General features: G+C 42.9%; 1 protein-coding gene across 1 annotated transcript in view; it reads left to right on the forward strand.

Annotated features, from left to right (window-relative positions):
* Positions 1 to 20,010, forward strand: part of TMTC1 (transmembrane O-mannosyltransferase targeting cadherins 1) — a 152,084-nt gene that overhangs the window by 15,392 nt on the left and 116,682 nt on the right. Inside the window, exons 3-5 of the mRNA XM_042838013.1 lie at positions 328 to 401; positions 2,010 to 2,186; positions 4,098 to 4,289. Of these exons, the coding sequence (XP_042693947.1) occupies positions 328 to 401; positions 2,010 to 2,186; positions 4,098 to 4,289 (443 nt within the window). The remainder of the gene's footprint in view (positions 1 to 327; positions 402 to 2,009; positions 2,187 to 4,097; positions 4,290 to 20,010) is intronic.

Here is a 20,010-nt window from a genome sequence, read left to right on the forward strand (position 1 = left end):
TCTTAGTATACAGAATTAAAGCAGATTCCTGAAACTGGTATTTTCTTCTGTGCAACTTCATTAATATTTTAAAAAGAACTTAATGACTTCCATACTGGATTACTTGTTTGTTTTGCCATTTGAGAAATGCAGTAGTCAAAACTGAGTATATCCTACACCAGCCAAGTAACATTTTGGTGTGGTGAGGGAGGATAACATTTAAGCTTTTTTTTTTTAATATTTAAAGTAGTAGCGGTTAGCAGAGATTGTTGAGACAGTCACTGAATGTACTTGTACATGCCTTTTTATATGCCTGCCTTTACATCTGTGCGTTTCTTTTCCTTTTAGGTAACAGGTATAGTAGGCAGAGCGGATGTCCTCGCCTGTCTACTCTTTCTGTTGGCTTTTCTCTCCTATAATAGGTATGGCTCCTTGGTGTCAGTTCTTATAATTGGATAAGATGCTCTGTTTCAGGAAGAAATCCATTGGTCACTGCTTGCAGAGGTCCTTCCTCCAGCATGGTGCTTTGAGGCTGTGCTCTGGGCCATGCTGCAGTTGGAGTGCCCAATAAGTGACACTTCTGAGAAAGCATAAGTATAAAAAGGGAAGTCAGCATTTCATAGACTTGTAGATTGGTTTGGCTTGGAACAGACCTTAAAGATCATCTAACTCCAACCTTCCATGGGCAGAGCTGCCATCCAAGGCCCTATCCAGCCTGGCCTAGAATGTCTCCAGAGGTGGAGACAGCTTCTCTGGGCAGCCTGTGCCGGGCCTCACCACCCTCTGAGTAAAGAATTTCCTCCTAACATCTAACCTAAATTTTCTGTCTTTTAGTTTAAAGCAATTCTTCCTTGTCCTATCGCGATCACCCTGTGTAAAAAGTCACTCCCCCTCCTGTTTATAAGCTCCCCTGAAGTACTGGAAGGCTGCAGTGAGGTGTCCCTGGAGCCTTTTCCAGTGTGAATAAGCCCAGCTCTGTCTTTCTGTGCCTTTCTTCATAGCAGAGGTGCTCCAGCCCTCTGAGCATATTCATGGCCCTCCTCTGGACCCGCTCCAACAGCTCAGCTTCCTTCTTGTGCTCGGGGCTTCAGGCCTGGGTGCAGTACTGCAGCTGGGGCCTTACAAGGACAGAGTATTAAGATACCCTTTTCCATTGACGTTACCAACTGACCATACACCAGTAGAGTGTTTGTCAAACTGGACATGAAATTAGAAATAAATGCTTTCTACTAAAGGCATATTATTGGTATGGAGAGTGAAGAATCCAGCCTGTGAGAGTTCAGCATTGTGGCCAGACCATTAGTTGTCTTTTTCAGATGAAAACTTGACACTATTTGCTGTGTGCTAAAACTGTAACTGAACAAGCACACATGAGAAATAGCTTTGCTTGAATGGAGTTTCTGCCCCTTCACATTGATGTTTCATTTAGGAAAAGCTGCTCATGTTCTTCTAGGGATGTTTGCTACAAATCTAGATCTGTTTTCATCTAAGGTTTTGAAGGTGTAAATCTGGTAGTGACCCTGTAGGAATTTTTTGTTTGACTTTGATTTTTTTGTTTGTTTTCTTCTTCTCTCTCATATAGACTTAGACTTAGGATTTTAAGGATTAGGGCATGCACTGACCCGGAGGAGTGTGAGTGAGATGGGGGATATTTTGCATGTATGGTGCATTTTGTTACACCAGGAAAACTTGAGCATATGTGTTCTAAGTGACAGAAAGCAGGTGTTTCTCTAACCTTTGTGTTTGTACTTACTCTACCTTCCTCTGTCTACTTGATGCCTACCTCATCTTTGTGCTCATCTTTTACTCTTCTGCTCAAGTTCCTGGTGCACCTCTCAGTAGTTGTACTTTCCCTTCCTGCCCCAGTGTCTAAGACTTTCTTCATTTGTCAGCAAACAGTGTAGATTGTTCACCTCACTTTTTATCAGGATCTCAAGAAACTAAGGAAAATTGCCTCAATATTTGTGTGAATGTAGTAAATATATTTTAAATTTTCTGCTATTTTCATGCATGTCAAATTTGTTTTTCAGGAGTGTGGACCAGCTTTATGTTGGGGAACATTTCCCTCCCACTGCCTCCCCATTCTTTTTGCTGCTTAGTTTATTCCTTGGGACGTGTGCAATGCTCGTGAAAGAAACTGGAGTCACTGTGTTTGGTGTGTGCTTGGTATATGACTTCTTTTCCCTCTCCTGCAATAGCCTCAAACTGTAAGTAATCTCTATGCTAACTGTGCTTTCCAGTGTTACTGCCTGTATATACAGAATATGTATCATTAGACAGCACTGTCAGAGATGTCTTGCCCTTCTGAATTCAATGGCACTCATTTGACAGACTTGGAAGGCACCAAGTTTTCATTCTGGTGTTGTTTGTTATTCTAGTTGCCTGTTAAATTTTGCTTGACAAATTGACCAAATGTGAGGAACTCGTCTCTGAAGTGCTCAGTTCACTCTGGCAAGACCAATATTTATTTCTTACAGGGGAGCTCAGGCTGAATTGTTAACATTTTAACATTTCTCTGGTTTAACTCTTTCTGCTAGTGTTATTGCTGAAGTATGTTATGACACTCAATAGTAAAATCAAGGTTAATCCTTCTTGTCCTTAAAAAAATCAGAAAAGAGGGGAAAATATCAAGCCTGTTCCGGAATGATTGGCATAATTAGCAACTTCTACTAGAGTTATTAGAAAAAAAATCCTTGAAGACTGTATCTCTCACCCATATTGTTTTCCAGTAACTATGTAACTGCATCTCCATTAAAAGGCAGAATTCTTTCAGCTGATAAGAGCTCTCTTTCATGCATTTCTATCCTATACTATGCTGGGACAGATCTGTCAACAAGTGAGCACATGTGAGAGCTTGCTGCTGCTGCTGACAGGAGGTCCTGCTCCTGCCATCACCTCCCACGTTCCTACCTGCCTTGTACCCTGGGCCCTGCAGCCCGTCACACCCCAGAGGGAATTGCCATGCTTGAGTTGTAGAGCAGGCTGCTGAATTCATGTTCCTGCAGTAGTGCTTTCAGCCACCTCCCAGCAGGATTTGGGGGCTCGTCTTGGGATTTCTCCTGCTTTCATCTGTTGACTAAGTTGTAACAGTGTCACTGGTGGGCAAGTAGCCAGTGAGATTTCTGGGAGCTGATAGGCGTCACACTGCTCACTGCAGGCACGCAGTGCCTGTGTTTGCAGGCTGCTGGGTGGTGTTCCAGGAGCTGCCTGGCTAAAGATGACACAAATATAATTGCTGGGAAAACCTATGTCTTGTCTTCCCTCCCTCCCTCCCTTCAGTTTTCACATTCCCTTAGCTTTGCATCCCAATGCTTAGGTTTTTTCCTGTGCTCCAGTGGCACTCAGTTGCTCAGATATGGCAGCTGCTTAGTTTGCGGAAAGGAATCTCTGCGGTTCAGATGTGCTGCATCTTAATATTTGCTCTAGTTGCATGTCTTGTGTGCTCTGTGACACTCAGGATTTTGTGATTTATTTTCTTTTCTAAGGGGCAGCAGAAAACCAATAGCCTTCTTCATACTGCTGAAACTCATAGAAACACAGAATGGCTTAGATTGGAAGGAATCTTGAAACCCACCCAACTGCAGTCCCATGCTGTGGGCAGGGCTGCCACCCAGCAGCAGAGCTGCCCAGGGCCCCGTCCAACCTGGTCCTGAACACTCCAGGGGTGGGGCACCCACAGCTTCTCTGGGCAGCCTGTGCCAGGGCCTCACCGTCCTCCTCTCCTCCTCCTGTTCTTTCCACCATCCTGTACAAATTGGATCTCTGTTTAAACAAGGCAGAGCACAGTTTATTTTCTGCACCAAAAAATTGAGGATTGAGGCATATTATTTGTCACTGTGCTTCCCATCATGCTGGAGCTGCAGAGAGCAGTTCTGCATAGGCATGCTTGTCTTGTGCTGCTCTTGGGTGTCTTCCACTAGTTTTAGGTAGGAAGCAGTAAGTCCCGTCCTCCCAATACACATCACCTTAATCTTAAGTAAATTGTCTGTTGCAGTGAGATGCTGTATTGTGCCACAATGTTCAACCTTTTAATAAGCATGCAAAACTGAAACTGACGTCTTATCTTTCCAATTTCCCCTCTTTTCCCCCTTTTCTCTGCTTTTTCAATGCCTGCCTAGGAGGAATGGGGGCACCCATACAAGATCTGTCCGGCAGCCTGCAGCTTCACTCCCTGCCTCGCTGCCAGTCTCATCTCGGGAGAATGGGAAGCATCGCTTCGCTCACAGGACTGCCTGGAGCTCCTGCCACCCCGAGGAGCCGCGCAGCGGTGGCCTTCCTGTGACCAGCAAAGCTATCTGGGCTATTCGCAGGTACTGCCTGTTGCCTGACTCTCCCCTTGTAGCTAATCCGACCACATCAGCTCCTCTGTATTGGTTTAGGTGCTAAGAGCCTGAAATCTGTAATTTTTCTTCTGTTATTGGGGAAGGAGATGAGGAGAAGGGTAGGAAGAAGGAAAGAAACAGGGAAGAGTTAAAAAGTGCACTTCTACCTGGGAAAGGAGAAAATCTGAGGACTGTTCATGTCCTGAGGCCTCCAGTCTTAGGATGGTGTTGGTATGCAATGTGCTCCTTCCCAACATCTTCATGGGTAAAGTCAGAATTGTAATGCTAGCTTGAATGTGAAAAGTAGGAATGTGTGCATGTGTACAGCAGCACTTGCCTCGCTTTGGGTGCTGTGTATCTCTCAGTGCACATCTGAGGATATAATTTCTACGTGTTTATAAATGTGTGCATATGAGAGTAATGGTGATGCCCACTCTTGCCTTACACCTGTGAGCTTGCACATAATGATGAAAGCAGGGCTCAGGCAACAGCAGAGTGATTTTTATAGTCAGTGTGTCTAGCAGTTCTCAACATGTTCATTGTGCATCTCACTTGGGAAGAAAGTACTCTCTGAACTCAGGGCCATTCTTTGCCTTGGAGCTGTGCTTGGTGCCCTTGCTCAATTTGAATAGCACTACAGCTACAGTGAGCAAACAGCAGGTTTTAGCTTCAGCATACTTAGCGGCAGCTTTACTGCTGATATTTGGCTTTAGCTACAAAATAGTCACAATATGATTTACTTTTTGGAGACTGTAGTAATGAATTGCCCCACGCTACCTACTTCTTGTGGAAAATGTTTTATTCCTGGAATAGATGAGAAATTATCTGCTGCACAGTTCTGTATTCATTTAATCTTCTTGCTGCATCAGTATGGATGGTGTACAGGCTGTTACATGCTGTCCTTCTCATTGCAGAATCTGTTTGCTCTATATTTAGGTTAAATGGTTCAGCCCACTTGAGAGCTGCTAAGACACAGACTGATCGTCCTGGTGTTTAGTCTGATGGGTCTGACTTATGTGTAGTTGTGTTCTTGGCTTTGTTTTTAACAAGGAGAGAAGTGGGTTTGGCTGTGTTGCCTCTCTGTGTGGGAACCCATGACAGAAGGATGATGAGGAAGTTGTCTTCTCAAGGTGGCTCACTGCCAGCTGCTCCGACACCCAGACTCCTCTGGTACTGGGAACAGCTTCTGAAATGTGTACTGAGTTTTTTGTTTGTTTTCATTTCTTCTCCTGTATTCCCAAATGAGTAGAACTATTAAATAAACACAGATAACCCCTGTTCATTCTGATAGGCCGGGCCAGAATGGGCAGTCTGAATACCTCTTGGAACATCTTGCCTCCAAAGTTTAGTATGTGATGGGGAAGAGTAATCTGACCACAGACACTGGGGCAGCTGCTATTCCTGACTTTTGTTCTTTCCCTATTTCTTTAAGTGCATTAATTCTCTTTACATTTCTTTGTCATTTTCCCTGACAGATACTGTGCTGGAGACTGTTGCTGTAAGAAATACCTCCTGTCTTACTCCGTCATCTTGTTCTTTGCATCTTTTACCACTGTTTCTTTCTTTCCTAGTATTGTTCCTGTCTCCCCATCTTTGCTTTGTACCTTTTCCAGACACCGTCCTTCTGCCCTTTTTGGGAGCATTCCTTTCTTGCTCCTGGGAAAAGTCTCTGGTGTTCTGGATTCAGGAGAGGGTTGCAGAAGTTGCACTGTGGGGACAATGCATATGGGATGGCTTCAGAGGGTGTTTGCCCATGATGCCAACTGTCGTTTCCTTTTTAGCAGCTGCTTCTTAAAGTGTTGGAAAGGATTTCTGCACGCGGCAAATTGAGCTGTGTGTGTACATAGCTGCTTTCTTTTTCAAAAGAGGCTCTCATGGTAGAAGCCTCTCAGCTCCTCTTTTCAAGTGACAGTGCACAGCACTCTTATGATGACCTATTGCATGACAGCTCGCTGAGGAATGCCTGGAGTGGAGCTGGCTTGGGCCCAGTGGCTGAGAGAGAAGCTGGATGTGGCATGTTTGTGTGATAGCTGCCTGAGAGCTCTGCTAGAAAGCTTGGAGATGTCACTGTGATGCTGTGTCCCTGGGTTCTAGGTCAGATGTCAGGGGGAAGTTCTTTACCAAGAGAACGGTGAGGTGCTGGAACAGGCTGCCCATAGAGACTGAGGGTGCCTCATCACTGGAACTGTCCAAGGCCAAGCTGGATGTGGAGCTGGGCAGCCTGATCTAGCATTAAATGGGGAAGTTGGTAGCCCTGCATGTGGCAGGAGGATTGGTGCTTCATGATCCTTGAGGTCCCTTCCAACCCAGGCCATTCTAATATTTGTATGTGCAGAGTTCCAGTTGAGAACTTCTCTGCTCTCAGGCTTACGGGAATGAGGGGCTGCTTTGCTCTTGGTTTGGCTGTTCCTGAGAGTTATTATGTTTTCAATTCTCTGAAAGCAGTACTGAACCAGATAATATTTTCTTGTTGGAATTGCACTGTGTGTACAAAATGACAGCCTGGACAATCTGACCAGTGCCTGTGTGTCTACTGTCAACATTTACTAGTTACTCTTAAAAAATAAATGTGCTGCTACAGCATTTGTTCCTTAAACGGATCAAACAGATGCAGTGTTTTCAAGAGATCTTCTCAAGTACTAACCCCATGGTGTGCACTTGCAGTTGTGTGGAACTGCAAAGATTAAATATATTGCAGCTCAGCACCTCAAAATGTCATCCACATCACCTGGAGATCAGGGAACCACTACCTACTCATGCGGCTGTAGTCCTCCCCTTAATTCCATTTGCTGACTCCTGCCACAGGACAGATTAAAATAGTTTAAATACTTACTGTATGCAGTCTTTCTCTAGAGCTATTGGAATATTATATGATGTGAAATAGGAAGCAGGCAAAGCAATTACTCTGCTAAAAGGCAATCCATCTTTGGGGGGTGGAATAGTAAATCAGGAAATCCTTGCTATCACTAAAAAAAAGATAGGAGGGGAAAAAAATTGAAATTGCTGTCAAACATGCAGAATTAATTACACGATTTATTCTCTGTCATTGATGTTTTCCTGATTTGTGTAGATCTCACAGCAACAGGGAAGGGAAAAGATTTTTAAAAACTTGAGAATTGGAAGACTGATTGGACGTGGTCAGATTGCTTCAAGTGTCTCACATAGTGCACCAAGCTGCTTGATTGTAAGCTGTTTTCTAGCTTACACAGTGTGCAACTATTTTATTCTATTCTTTCAGCTCACTTGTAATGTGGCCAATTAGATTTCTATTTAATAATAATTGACGATGTGTACCCTCCTATTAAAGCTAACTGAAAGATACGGAAAAAGCTAATGGAGGAGTTGAGGCATTCTAATTAGCAGTAACTGGAGTTAGTTATGTAAATTCTTGGTGCAGGGAGATGTCTCTGTGAATGCGTGGGTTGCAGCTCTGCGTGCATTCAGAAGTAAGGAATGAGTTAGGCTGGGTGAAACTGCAGGTTTTATCACCATGATTTATTACAATTTAGGGGGTTGTTGGCATGTACTGCTGAAACAGAGTAACTTAAGATCTCTTATCAGTTTGATCAGGCTGCCCGAGTTTCAAGGCCTGAAAGAGGCTAGTGACTACGCATGTCCTCCTGCGTGATGCAAACAGGGAACAGATGAGAGGAACTTTCACATCAACCTTCTGTTTAGGATGAAGCCAGAACTTCAGTGCTTTCACTATGGTGAAAGAATATGATTGTACGGCATAGAATCACAGAATGGTTTGGGTTAGAAAGGATTTTAAAGCCCATCCAATTCCAGCACCCCTTCTGTGGGCAGGAACACTTACCACTAGATCAGGCTGCCCAGATGCACATCCAGGTTGGCCTTGGACACCTCCAGTGATGGGGCACCCACAGTCTCTATAGCAGCCTGTTGCTGTGCCTCATCGCTCTCTGAGGAAATAATTTCCTCCTAATATCTAATCTAAACCTACCCCTTTTTAGTTTAAACCATTACCCCTTGGGTAAAGACTCTCTTCCCATGATTTTTTTGGCCTCCTTTAGAGGCTCAGAGACCTCTGTGAGGTCTCCCCAGAGCCTTTTCCAGGCTAAATAATGACGTATTTCTCAGCATTTCTTCATGGGAGAGATGCTTTAGCAGTTACTGTAGCAGGCCCACAACTGTCTTAGGTTGCAAGCTCTGGATGCAGTGTTCCAGGTGGGGTCTTACGAGAGCAGAATCCGGTTATCAAACAATATCAGTACCTCATTGCACACCATAGTGTGTTACTCTGATACATTTAATGAGACTGGTATGTGTAAAGCAACAAGTTGTCATAGTTCCTTCTGAAAGTTGTGTACATATTTAGTCATTCTTTTTCTTGATTTCTTGAACTCATTGATAAATGAAAACTGGGAATTATGTTTTGACAATTTTTCCCCATTATTATTCCAAAACCATGTAGTATAGTTACAGTTCTGTCACTTCACAGATGCCTCACATTCACCACTGCTAAATGTTTAGTCTGTGACCTCCCTTTCATATCTCTTAGCCACCTTGATGGTTTTGAGCTTTCTCAGTCTGTAGTTGGGCCACAGTCAAAGATATGGGCATTCTTGAAAGATAAGACTTCTCAGTAACTTGCATGCTTTTGAAATGGAAATCTGTGTTTCTCTTTGATCATCTAAAAACTGATCTTTATTGCACATGCTTAGAATTGACAATAGACCAATTTTTAGTATGATCATTTTCTGCGTAGTCAAACCATTGCATTAGTTTATTTTTTTTGTGTGTGTTTCTTTTTTACTTTCTTGCCAAATGACAGAACAAGAAGGGGATGTACTTGGAGCTGTGCCCAACAGAGTCACTTCATATATCTGCATATGTGCAAAAGAGACCGAGGGAGCTCACTGCGTGTTAGCACTGTAGGATCTGGACAGAAAACCCATTGATGTAAAATTCAGTGAAGTCCCTTAAGGTTGTAGCAGGGATAAATGTGACCTGATGACTAAACCATCAGCAATGTTGTTTCCTTTTGCAGGAGTAGGGGAAGGGGAATGGAAACACTGTGCAGAACATGGTGCATTCCAGAGATGGCTTTGCTGGCCTGAAGATTGATATAGTATGAGGGAAAGTATGTTGAGGTCATAATGTATCTTCCCCACGTCCCAGCACAGTGTGCGTGTTCTGTTCTTGAGCTGAAACAGATGCTGTCCACTGACATGAAAGAGTAGAGGGAGAGGCATATATGACCTGCAACTGGGTAGAAATTGCATGAATTTCATTTGGCTCTTTCCCCACTGGGTGCTAACAGAATGACTTTTTCTAATTCTTGAGTAGTGATTACTTTTATTATATTTTTAAAGCTACTTCTGTAGTATAGCACATCTCTGCTTTAACATGAAGTCTCTCTTGAAAAAGCAGAAATCTCAGCTGCCTTTCTAATGCTTCTCCTTGCAATGCAGTCCTAGATTCATAGCTAATACAGACAGAATAGTGTAGTGGGTTTCACAGATGCACTGATCCTGGGTTTCACAGGATATCTCTCTTGCAAACTTGGAATTTTCTTGAATTCGTCAGAGTTTTATATCAAGCCATGACTTAGAACATGAAATTGCCTGGGGTACAGGAATGCTAGGAGGACATTTTCTGTTAGATTTCTTACAGCTTTCTTAAACTTTAGAAAGCCGTTCTTGTGCTCGTGTGACCTGAAGGTAGTGATAACTGCACTCATACACAAAGCACAGCAAGTAAAGAGCACTGCATACTTCTGACAAAACGCTAAGACTTAACTGTTATTTTTGCCTTGTGAACATACAACAAAAGAGAAGGCTGGATACTTGATATGGCCTGACTTTGCAAAGACTGCTGGAATAGTTGGTAGAGAACCCTGAAGACGGTGACCTGGTTTAGAAGTCAGTCTGTGGTGGTAAGGGTCTGGAAATCTGGCAATCAAAATGATTTTATTCTCAAGAAAGCATAATGAATAACCTGGAACTTTAAGCCTAGGCCTTTCATTTCTTTCCTCTCTTAGTGGTGATTTCCTGAGGGCTCTGCTTTTTAAAAGAAATGAGTGATCTCATGGTCTGTGATGCTCAGAACAACGTTTGGTGTTAGACTGTCTCTGTGCAAAAGGAGAGAGAAGTGCTGAATGGTCACTGGCCGTGTGTTGAATTTTTTTGGGTGGGAAGGGGTGCGGGGGGATTGTGGTTTAAAATCAAACTTTACCCCAAAAGACAAGCAGGAGTCCCAAGACCTGAAAAGGCACTGAATGTGCTGAAAGAACAGATTAGATAAGCACCATCGTTACCTTGGTAGCTGGAGGATGCTTCTTGTATGGTTTGCAAGCTTTTTTTAGTTGTAGGAGGCTTGCTAGTGCTCTGCCATTCTTGCTATTTAGTAAGCTTAAGTTGTGAATGAAATTCAGACCCCTTAGGGGAGGTGTATTGCAGGGGTGGATTTGACCAGCAGTTTGCTTTTCTCTGTACTCGTTCCTTTAGAACATTTTTCCATTGTGAGTCTGAGCTGTAGCTACTGCTGTGTCCATGTCCTGTCCTTTCAGGAAATGTTCCCTAACTGTACCATGTGAATCTTGTTCTTCTTCTTTGTTTATAGCCACCAATAATACTGTCATGCTCAAATAGTACCAGAGGCCACTGGAAGTCTTTATTAGACCCTAGGAGTACATGCAAAGTCAGTGTCTTAAAGCCTTGGATTCAGCCTGGGATTTCAGTGCTCTGATATGTGACTGTCTTCCACAGAACCCTTGCATAATCTTGGGAAAATTGTTCCCACTGTGCGTGCTAGAAAATGAGGCACAGTGATGCATGTTTCCTTTCTACCTCCATTTATTTGTTTGGTGTGATTGTTGTTTTAAGATGTAAATTTCTTAGGTCAGTCTAAGGAATGTCTCTCTTCTGCACGCTTGTGGCTTTGTGTGTCTTAATCTTGGAAATCTGCAACTGCTACCTCAGTACAAGTAATTGAAGTCATTTATTGCTAACTAAAGTTTACTTCAAAACAGCACTGCCTTGGTGTGATGATCACTGATGCTGCACACACACACACACACACACACACAAGAAGATATATTAAGACGTGGGGAAGCATACAAGAGGAATGGTTTTAAACTAAAGGAGGGGAAATTTAGATTAGATGTTGGGAGAAGTTTCTTTACAGAGACAGTGGTGAGGTGCTGGAACAGGCTGCCTAGAGAGGCTGTGGATGCCCCATCCCTGGGGGTGTTCAAGGCCAGATTGGATGAGGCCCTGGGCAATCTAATCTAGTGCTTGATCTAGCAGTTGGCAACCCTGCCTGTGGCAGGGGGCTTGCAATTTTGATAATCCTTGAGGTCCCTTCCAACCTGGGCCATTCTATGACAGTTTTTAATTGCACGATCACGTGCCATTTTTTCTGCATGATCCATCTCTACTGAGTGCCCAGAATGGCTGGTGCTTGCTTAATGAGCAACTGTTCAATATTTTGTTTCTTCCTTGTCCAAAGCATGGCTCCATGCCCTGTTTACATCATATTAAGTCCTGTTCTGAGAAAGATTAACTTCTTTTTGATTATTTCTCTGTGTACAAACTACCAAGTACAATATTTCCTCACCAATTGTTGCTTCAATCTGTAACCTTTAAATTACTCTTGGCATAATTTCTGGATGTCCTGTTTCTTTGCTTTCGGAAAAAAAACAAGGAAAGTGAGTGAACAGTTTTCAGAGGGTTGCCACAAGGGTATGAACAGTTGGATTGAAAACTATGGATCCACCTCATCGACATCTGCTACTGGAGCAGACAAACTGATGGCAGCAGTAAGTTGTGCTCTATAGGAGGGAGTACTAAAGGAAACAGGGGACTTTTTCCCTCAGATCTTTGTGTCTTTGTTGGCAGAGATCAGACATCATGATGACACGATGTTCCCTTACAGACTCTAAAGAGGGATAAACCCTGGTACACGTGGCTTTTTCTGGCAGCTCCTTCCCTCTTTTGTCCCTCTTCTGTTATTCTGCCCTGTCTATTCCATCCCACTATCATCTCCCCTTGCTTTCTTCACCTTATCATTTAGTTGCTTCCAGGCTTTGCTGTTTGGATCATGTTGCTTTGCCCCAAAGTTGCTGTGAAAAGCCTCCCCTCCTGGGATCCCTCCTGTGTTCCCAGCCTGAGTCTTTGCCCAGTTGACTGGAGGATCCTTGCCCATTTCAGATGTCCCTGTACTGTGTGTTGCATCCTACATGTGCTCCCCACTTCTCCCAGCTTGCAGGTTCCTGCTGCTGGAGCTTTGCCCAGCTAAATGATAGGATCACTCTGGAGCTTTCCTCTTCACAGAATGGCCAGGATTGGAAGGGACTTCAAGATCATGAATCTCCAACCCCCCTGCCACATGCAGGGCCACCGACTTCCACATTCAGTACTGGACCAGGCTGCCCAGGGCCCCATCCAACCTGGCCTTGAACACCTCCAGGGGCGGGGTATCCACAGCCTCTCTGGGCAGCCTGTTCCAGCACCTCACCACTCTCTCTGTAAAGAACTTCCCCCTGACATCCAACCTAAATCTCCCCTCCCTCAACTTAAAACCATTTCCCCTTGTCCTGCTGTTATCTACCCTTTCAAAGAGTTGATTCCCCTCCTTTCTGTAGGCTCCCTTTAGGTACTGAAAGGCTGCAATGAGGTCACCCTGCAGCCTTCTATTCTCCAGACTGAACAGCCCATCTCCCTCAGCCTGTCTTCATATGGGAAGTGCTCCAGTCCCCTGATCATCTTGGGCCCCCGTGTCCAAACGGACACTGTCTCTGTACCTATCTCCTCCCTTTTGCATTTCTGCTCCAGGGGCTGCAAAGCCTGCTTTCTTTTTGACCTCATCTCTTCATCTGTGTGGGTTTGGTTCTCAGCCTTGTATTGAAATCAGGGGATTTTCCTGGGGGAGAGGGAGCGCACAGAACCATGCAAAGCCAAGAGCAGCTCTGAGGCACTTGCAGTGGCATGGAGCCATAACTAGTTGCACTGCTGGCATTGCTTGTGGAAAGGAGGCACTTTTTGCATGCAGCCAGCAGAATAGAAGAGGCTTGGTTTTAAGTTTTTCTTCCGTCATTAGGTCACTTTAGCTGCTATTCTGGATAGAGGATTTTGTCTTGCAGTATGGAATGAAACCTCTCTTCCTTTTTTTTAAACCCTTTCAAGAAGGAAGTGAAAAGTAAATAATATTCTTGGGATTATTAGCGTGCAACAGTGCTCAAGAGGCTCTGTTTATTTCAGTGAGCAGAAATAAACCTAAGTAGTTTGGCTTTGCGTGCATTAAATGTCAGAATGGAGGACAAAACTGAGACGGATGTTAGTTTTTGCAGTTGATGACTTAACATCTGCCAGCTGGTTTATTTATTTATTTTAAGGAAGACTTTTCAGATGGACTTTCATGAAGTGCATGGGAATCCATTTTTATGAATTCAGGAGTGGAAAATTTCCCTGAGACAAAGAACCAGACAGAGCAAGACAGGATCAGGGAGAAGAGCTGACAGCCATGTTTCAGTTTGTCTTTTTTCTTCTCCATCTTCTGAATGATGCTGAGCCCTTGTTCATCCCTGCACAGAGGGAGCAGGCTTTTTTATCTGGTATTGAAACCCTGCAGTTGAAGTCTCTTAGTGGTGCATCAATGCCTGTTCTGTTCCCCGTGTTGCTAATTGAAAATCCCTAATCTGTGGGTGCAGCCCTTGTGTTCCAGACTGACTCACAGCAGACTCTGTTCATTCTCCCTCCTTATGGGACTGCCTTTCTATTCACAATTGATGGCAGTCTCAATTAAATTAGCGTTTGAAATACTACATGCCCATGCTCATTGGCTTTCTCTGAAAGCCCTGTAAACTGGTGTCTAGGAATTACCAGAGACTTGAGAAATGGAAAAACCTTACTGACTTGCCAGGTCCTTTTTCTTCCAGTAAATCTGGGGTGGCTTGACACAGAATGGTATTCCAGTCAACAGTAAATAATAAGAAAAGAAACAAAATCCATAAAGATTAGGAGAAATGGAGATTATTGCAGACATTTACCCAGACCTAATATTGCTGTACAGTTTCTCATTTCTGTCTTTGACTTCCAGGTGCTTGAACATAAAGCAAAACTTTTGGGCTGTTCTCAGGATTAACAGATTCAGTTGTATCTTTCTACATCTTTTATGTCTGGCTCTTTCTGAACCGGTCTATGCCCTCTTCAAGAACCTGATATCATGGCATGTGTTAAGTGAAGGACAGTGGGACTCTGTGGGCTAAGCTTCATGGCTTTAGGTTTTCACAGGCTCTGATACATGCAGTCATTTGCTCAAAACTGTGAGGATACCAATCCCACCAAATTTGACTTTTGGTGGATGGATTTAGATGTGGCAAGGGTTACTTTGACTTTCAATGTGAAGTAGTTGTTGAGATTTAATGTTTGGTTTAAAAAGACAAAATCTGTTTGCGTGTCTAAAGCTTCTCTCATCTTCCCTGTATGCTTTCCAGGATGAATAGATCCTTCCCTGGCTAGAAACTTAATCTTCATCTCAATCTAAAGAAGAAGAGTAGCAAATCCACTTTCACATTTTAATTCATTTATCCCAATATCTTTTTCCAACTAGTGCATTAGAAACCTTAATCCTATACTTTGAAATGCTGGAGCACAGAATTTCTCTCCTGCCTGCAGACCTTTGAAATGCAGATTATTTTTTTTTTTAAGCTATTCTTTTAAGCAGTTTCCAGAGGGGGAATGTCCAGGAAGCTGTAAGGCAGAAGGGATGCTTGTAAATGCATTCCACATTCCCAAACATCCGTGCTGAAATTCAGATAATGGCTGAAGCGAGCCCTGAAAGACAACGCTTGCACCCGACGCTATAGGAGCACTGCTGTCCATTGTCTGCCCCCGAGTCAGACAGGTCCGATGGCATCTGGCAGAGCTCTGCTTTGCTTTGTGCACTCATTACCTGCTGCAGCTCATCACGAGACTGCTTAGAAGAAAATCTTCCACTGAAGTGTGTGCTGGGGGTTGTTCTTTTTGAAACCTCCTTTCTTAAAATTAGGTTTGGTTGGCTTGAGGTGTCATTCTTTTACCGTCTAGATAATGCAGTTGTTCCCTCTGTTTAAAGCTCTTCTGCCTGTGTTTGCCGTAGGCCCTCTGTTTCGTGGCTGGAGACTGAAAGTTTGCTAAAATCTCTCATTTTATGACCGACAGATCTCTTATTCTTGCAAATCAGCTGTAGAGTGAGGAGAAAATATGAAACTAACTGTGGTTTGCGCTTTGATTGTACTAGTACAGAAACTATGGAATATAATACAATTCCTTCCAGTCTGTGAAAGATGACAACAAGCCTGTTGGGATTTCGGAATAGAAGAGGAAAATTGGAAGAAAAAAAACTATTTTATCTCTGTTTTCCATGGAGGCAAAGGCTGTATTGACTGATGAACATAAAGATCAGGGAAAAAGTAATTATCAGTCAAGGATGGAAGAGAGAGGAAACAGTGCTTGTATTTCTCTCCCACAACATGCAGATTTGTGTGATCATTCACCCCCAATTACATGTATTGTTTTTGTAAGCTGCTAGGAATTTCTACAAAAGCTGCTGTAAAATTATGTTCTTTGTTCTCTTGCAATATTTTGACTTTGCTTGATTTAATTGCATTTAACAATAACCTCAGCCTAATCTTATGAAAGCAGTTTATATCACTGCTGTGCTTGTGAGTTATCTGTGTGTGAATGTCTGAAGCATTTGTATTTTGGTAATAAGCTCTATTCACCCATTGTTGTTCTCCCTTTTCTCCCCCCTTCTCTTTGGAGTTAATTATGTCGCACATTTATTTCAGCAAATGAATTGCTTAGAGTACAAGCTTTTTTGGTACAAGCATCAGGAATTTTCATCTTCAGAAAGCTGTTACCAGGCCTGAGTCTTGAGTGGCTGTTAATGCCAGCCTAGAATTTCTAGTCTCTACAGAACAGCATTCCTTTGCTGAGCTTGGCTGGCGTACTGTGGATTCACTGCCATCACCCTGATCCTGACTGGTAACTCCATCATGGAATTGCACAACATGGAATATGAAATTCCTCTGCTCGTTGCCTATGTGTTCTTTTGGAGATGATGAATAACTTTCCATCCAGAAGGCATTTTTTCATTTCCTTGGAAAAAAAACTATTAGAACTCCCTTTACATTCAGATTTGTCTATTGAACTCACATCAATCTATTTGACTTAATAGAAACACCCAATCTACCTCTAGTATGTATTTTCTGACTGTGATTGTTACTAGAAGCTTACAGAAAAGAAACGAATGGGAAAGAGGCCAGTACAGGGTTATCTTTTCTCACCGTATGCTTTGAAGATGAGCCAGTCAGTGATTTAGACCCTGTGGACATGGAGGCTTTATCTGGAACACTGTTTCAGACTCTCCATAGGCCTGTCCTCCGTGGAATTGCTTAATTCTCTTTTTAGACCTATTTCTCTCCTGACTTTGGTGACATCTCATCAAAAAGAGTTCTGTGATTTGATTGCATGCACTCTGAAAAAGTCTTTCCCTTTGCTTGAAAACTGGTAATTTCATTGGGTTAAGAAGTAAAAAGTAATTTTTCTGGCTCACTATACCTTTTAGTTGTTTTATGCTATCCTTACGTGTATTCCTTTTCCATGCTGGACAGTCCTGTTCTGTTGCATATCTCCTTTTTGCAAAAGCTACCTCAAAGCCTTATTAGCTTTTTCTGTGTCCCTCTTGATCCTTTGAAAATTGTGCAGAAAAAGAGGGAGATTTCAGAATAACACACAGGGCTCCAGATGCAGGAGCACGTTCTAGTTTTATTGAGTCTGTTATTGCTTGTTGTTTCTGTTCTGTTTCTTTATACATCTGCTGGATCCTTGTACTATTCACAAGTTGCATTTTCAGTGCTGATTTATGCCACCACCTTTTTTTTATTATTATTATTATTGTTATTTATTCTTTTGTTCAGACTGCCGGCATGGCAGTCTGTGTAGATAAATGAGATGTACAGTAAAAAACCTGAACGGAAAATATGAGTATCTTTTATGAGCATGTTTTGAATTCTGTGGCTGGAGAGCATCCAGCCTGTTCCCATTAGAGGGAAAAAGGTGGAGTGAGGCACTGAACTCAGCCTGGCTGCTTTCAGGGCTGGAGGGAACACTGTCAGACTCCATAGCTGCTGCATCTGGGCCTCACTCTCACTCACTCACTGTTCCCCTCCATCCTCAGTGTGTTTGTGCTCCCACCTCCCTATGCCTGAAGGCAGCAGTTCCCACTGTTCACGCAAATTCATGAAGAATTGGTAAAGCAGAGGCTTAAATCCAGGATTTCCTGAACCTTAAGCACATCTACCTCAGCAAAGCTTTCCCTGTTTTGCCAGTAAACCAACAGTTTCTCTCTTGATTTCCTGAAGACAGAGCCTGTTGTGTCCCTTCCTTACCTTTTCCTACAGGCTGAAGGTTTCAGCTTTTGCTGTCTTTGTGTAGGAACATCTCAACAGCCCAAGCTATGATAGCTGCAGTCCTAGGGCCTGCATGTCACTGTTTATCACAGTATTTACTTTGATCTGTTTTGGCCTCTTGACTCCACCAAAAGTACCTTTCAGTGTGAATTAATTAAAAGAACTGTGGGTTTTTTTTCTTTCTGTTGCCTCTAAGAGAGATGTGTTCCCAGATGGCACGAGGAAAGGAGAGAGAGGTTTTTTCCTGGGCAAAGTCCTGCTTTCGTTGTAGGCTTTCTCTGTCCTTCATTACACTTTGTGAGTCTGCTCCTCCAATGTGCTCAGGGTGCTGTCTCCAGGGAGCTTGCAAATGCCAGAGCCAAGCGAGAACCCCCAGCAGCATCCCAGTCCAAATGAACAGCTTTCTAATAACAGCAGTGACTTTAATATTGCAGCATCTTGTCTCCGCAGAGCAGTCAGTTAATTATGAGGTGTGAATAAGGAATATGTTTCATAGTGCCTTGACAATTTTCTGAGTTCACTGATCCGTAAACAAGATTATTCCCTAATAGTCCTTCATCTTTGCCATTATTACACGAGGATGTTCAACTTCAAATTAAATTAGAAATGATCATCTTTAAAGTTTGTTGAGCCACGGCTAATCTTTTGAGAGTGTTTCCAGGATTAACTATTTTTGAATTGCTTCATTTTTTAGGGAGAATTTTTTTGCTTTTCCTGCTGTGCCATTTTTATAAAGACCCTGTGGTAGTGACTATCCACCGAGAAACGTGGATTAGAACAATTATTATTATTATTTTTCCTTACAAAGTCCCTGACACTGTCAGACAGCTGATGTTTTGAGGGAAAGCTGCCTCTCTGAGGTGTATGAGGACTTTTACAGTTCTTTCAGTTGCTGCCAACCCAGAGGTGAGAGAATAAATTTGGTTCTCAAATGCCATCTGTCCAGCAGGGCTCTTGCCAATGGCCCTCAGACAGTTTGTGTGGGATGAGAATGACATGGGCTACTGGCACGAAAGCGCCATGCGGTTTGCAGTCTCTGGATTGTGCAGAGCCACAACTCCTTGAAGGCACTTTTACCGTTATTGGAAGTGTCACTGTAAATCTTTAAGGTCAAGAGGGACCCATATGTGATCATCTAATCTGAGCTGGAGCCTGGTGCAAGAGACAGAGCCTCATCTAGGAATTATGGCGTTAGGTCTGAATTTCTCTGTGAGCTGTGTCGCACACGTCAGCGTTAAACACTTGATGTGATGGAGTGTTAGAGGTGTCCTTAGGTGGATGGTTGCAGCAGTGCGTTCTTCTCGCTGTAATAAAGGTGTGCCCGTTTCTAGTCTGATTTATCTAAATTGAGCTTCCAAGTGCTGCATCTCATTATGTCTTTTTCCAGTAAATTAAACAGGGCTCTCCTAGCTGAAAGTTCTACAGTCTGTGATAGTTGCTTTATTGTTTTGCCAAGTGAACTGAAAGGCTGGGCTTGCTGTACCTACTCAGCAATCACTGCTGTGGGGTTTCTTATGTATTTGGCTATCAATAACTCTCAGATTAAATAGCTTGGGTCCTGCTAGTAACATATCTGCAATGGCAAGGAGACCAGGGTAGGTGAAGCAAGACTTTTAATCATTTAGTAACTTCAGCAACTTTTTTTTTTTTTTCATGTAAAAGCTGTGCTAAATTGTTTCAATACAGAAAAATAGAGTTAATTTTGTTTTGCAGAGCAAAATTTACATGTCATAAAAGTACTTTCCTAAAGAAACACAAGTGGATTATAGAAAAAACAGCATCTCTTTGATAATAAATCCCAATGGGGTAAGAATGAGATCTTCCCATGTGTTTGTGTTTCTAGCACAACAGTATTTCGATCTTAATTGGAAAATTAGTCATATGAGGAGGTGCACTTGATACTGCATCTGTACACACAGATGACGTTTGGAGAGTGCACTGCTCTTGATCTTGTGAGCATTGCCATGGAAGCCTTAATGAATGCAAGTGTTCAGAGTCTGGATTTGACATTTTGTCTGGAAGGGCTGTGAGTGAAAATGCTATATTTTAAAAAGCTGCATTGAACCTTTGCTCTCAGGAGTAAAGATGGAGAAAACTGTACATAGATTGCTCTTTTTAGCCAGTGTTACCCTCACAATATATGTTCAGGTCAGTTTTTATTTGGTGCGTTTCTGGAAACCAGGAAACACGTAGATTGATGTCTTCATTTCATACTCAGTATGTTCTAAACTCAGAAAATATAATTTCAGAAGGGAAAAATCCCTTCTTTGGAATTGCTGGCAGCCTTACCTA

This window comes from Centrocercus urophasianus, unplaced genomic scaffold, assembly GCF_019232065.1.
Source record: "Centrocercus urophasianus isolate 14NV4802_14NV808 unplaced genomic scaffold, USGS_Curo_1.0 seq_73, whole genome shotgun sequence".
Classification (NCBI taxonomy): Eukaryota; Metazoa; Chordata; class Aves; order Galliformes; family Phasianidae; genus Centrocercus; species Centrocercus urophasianus.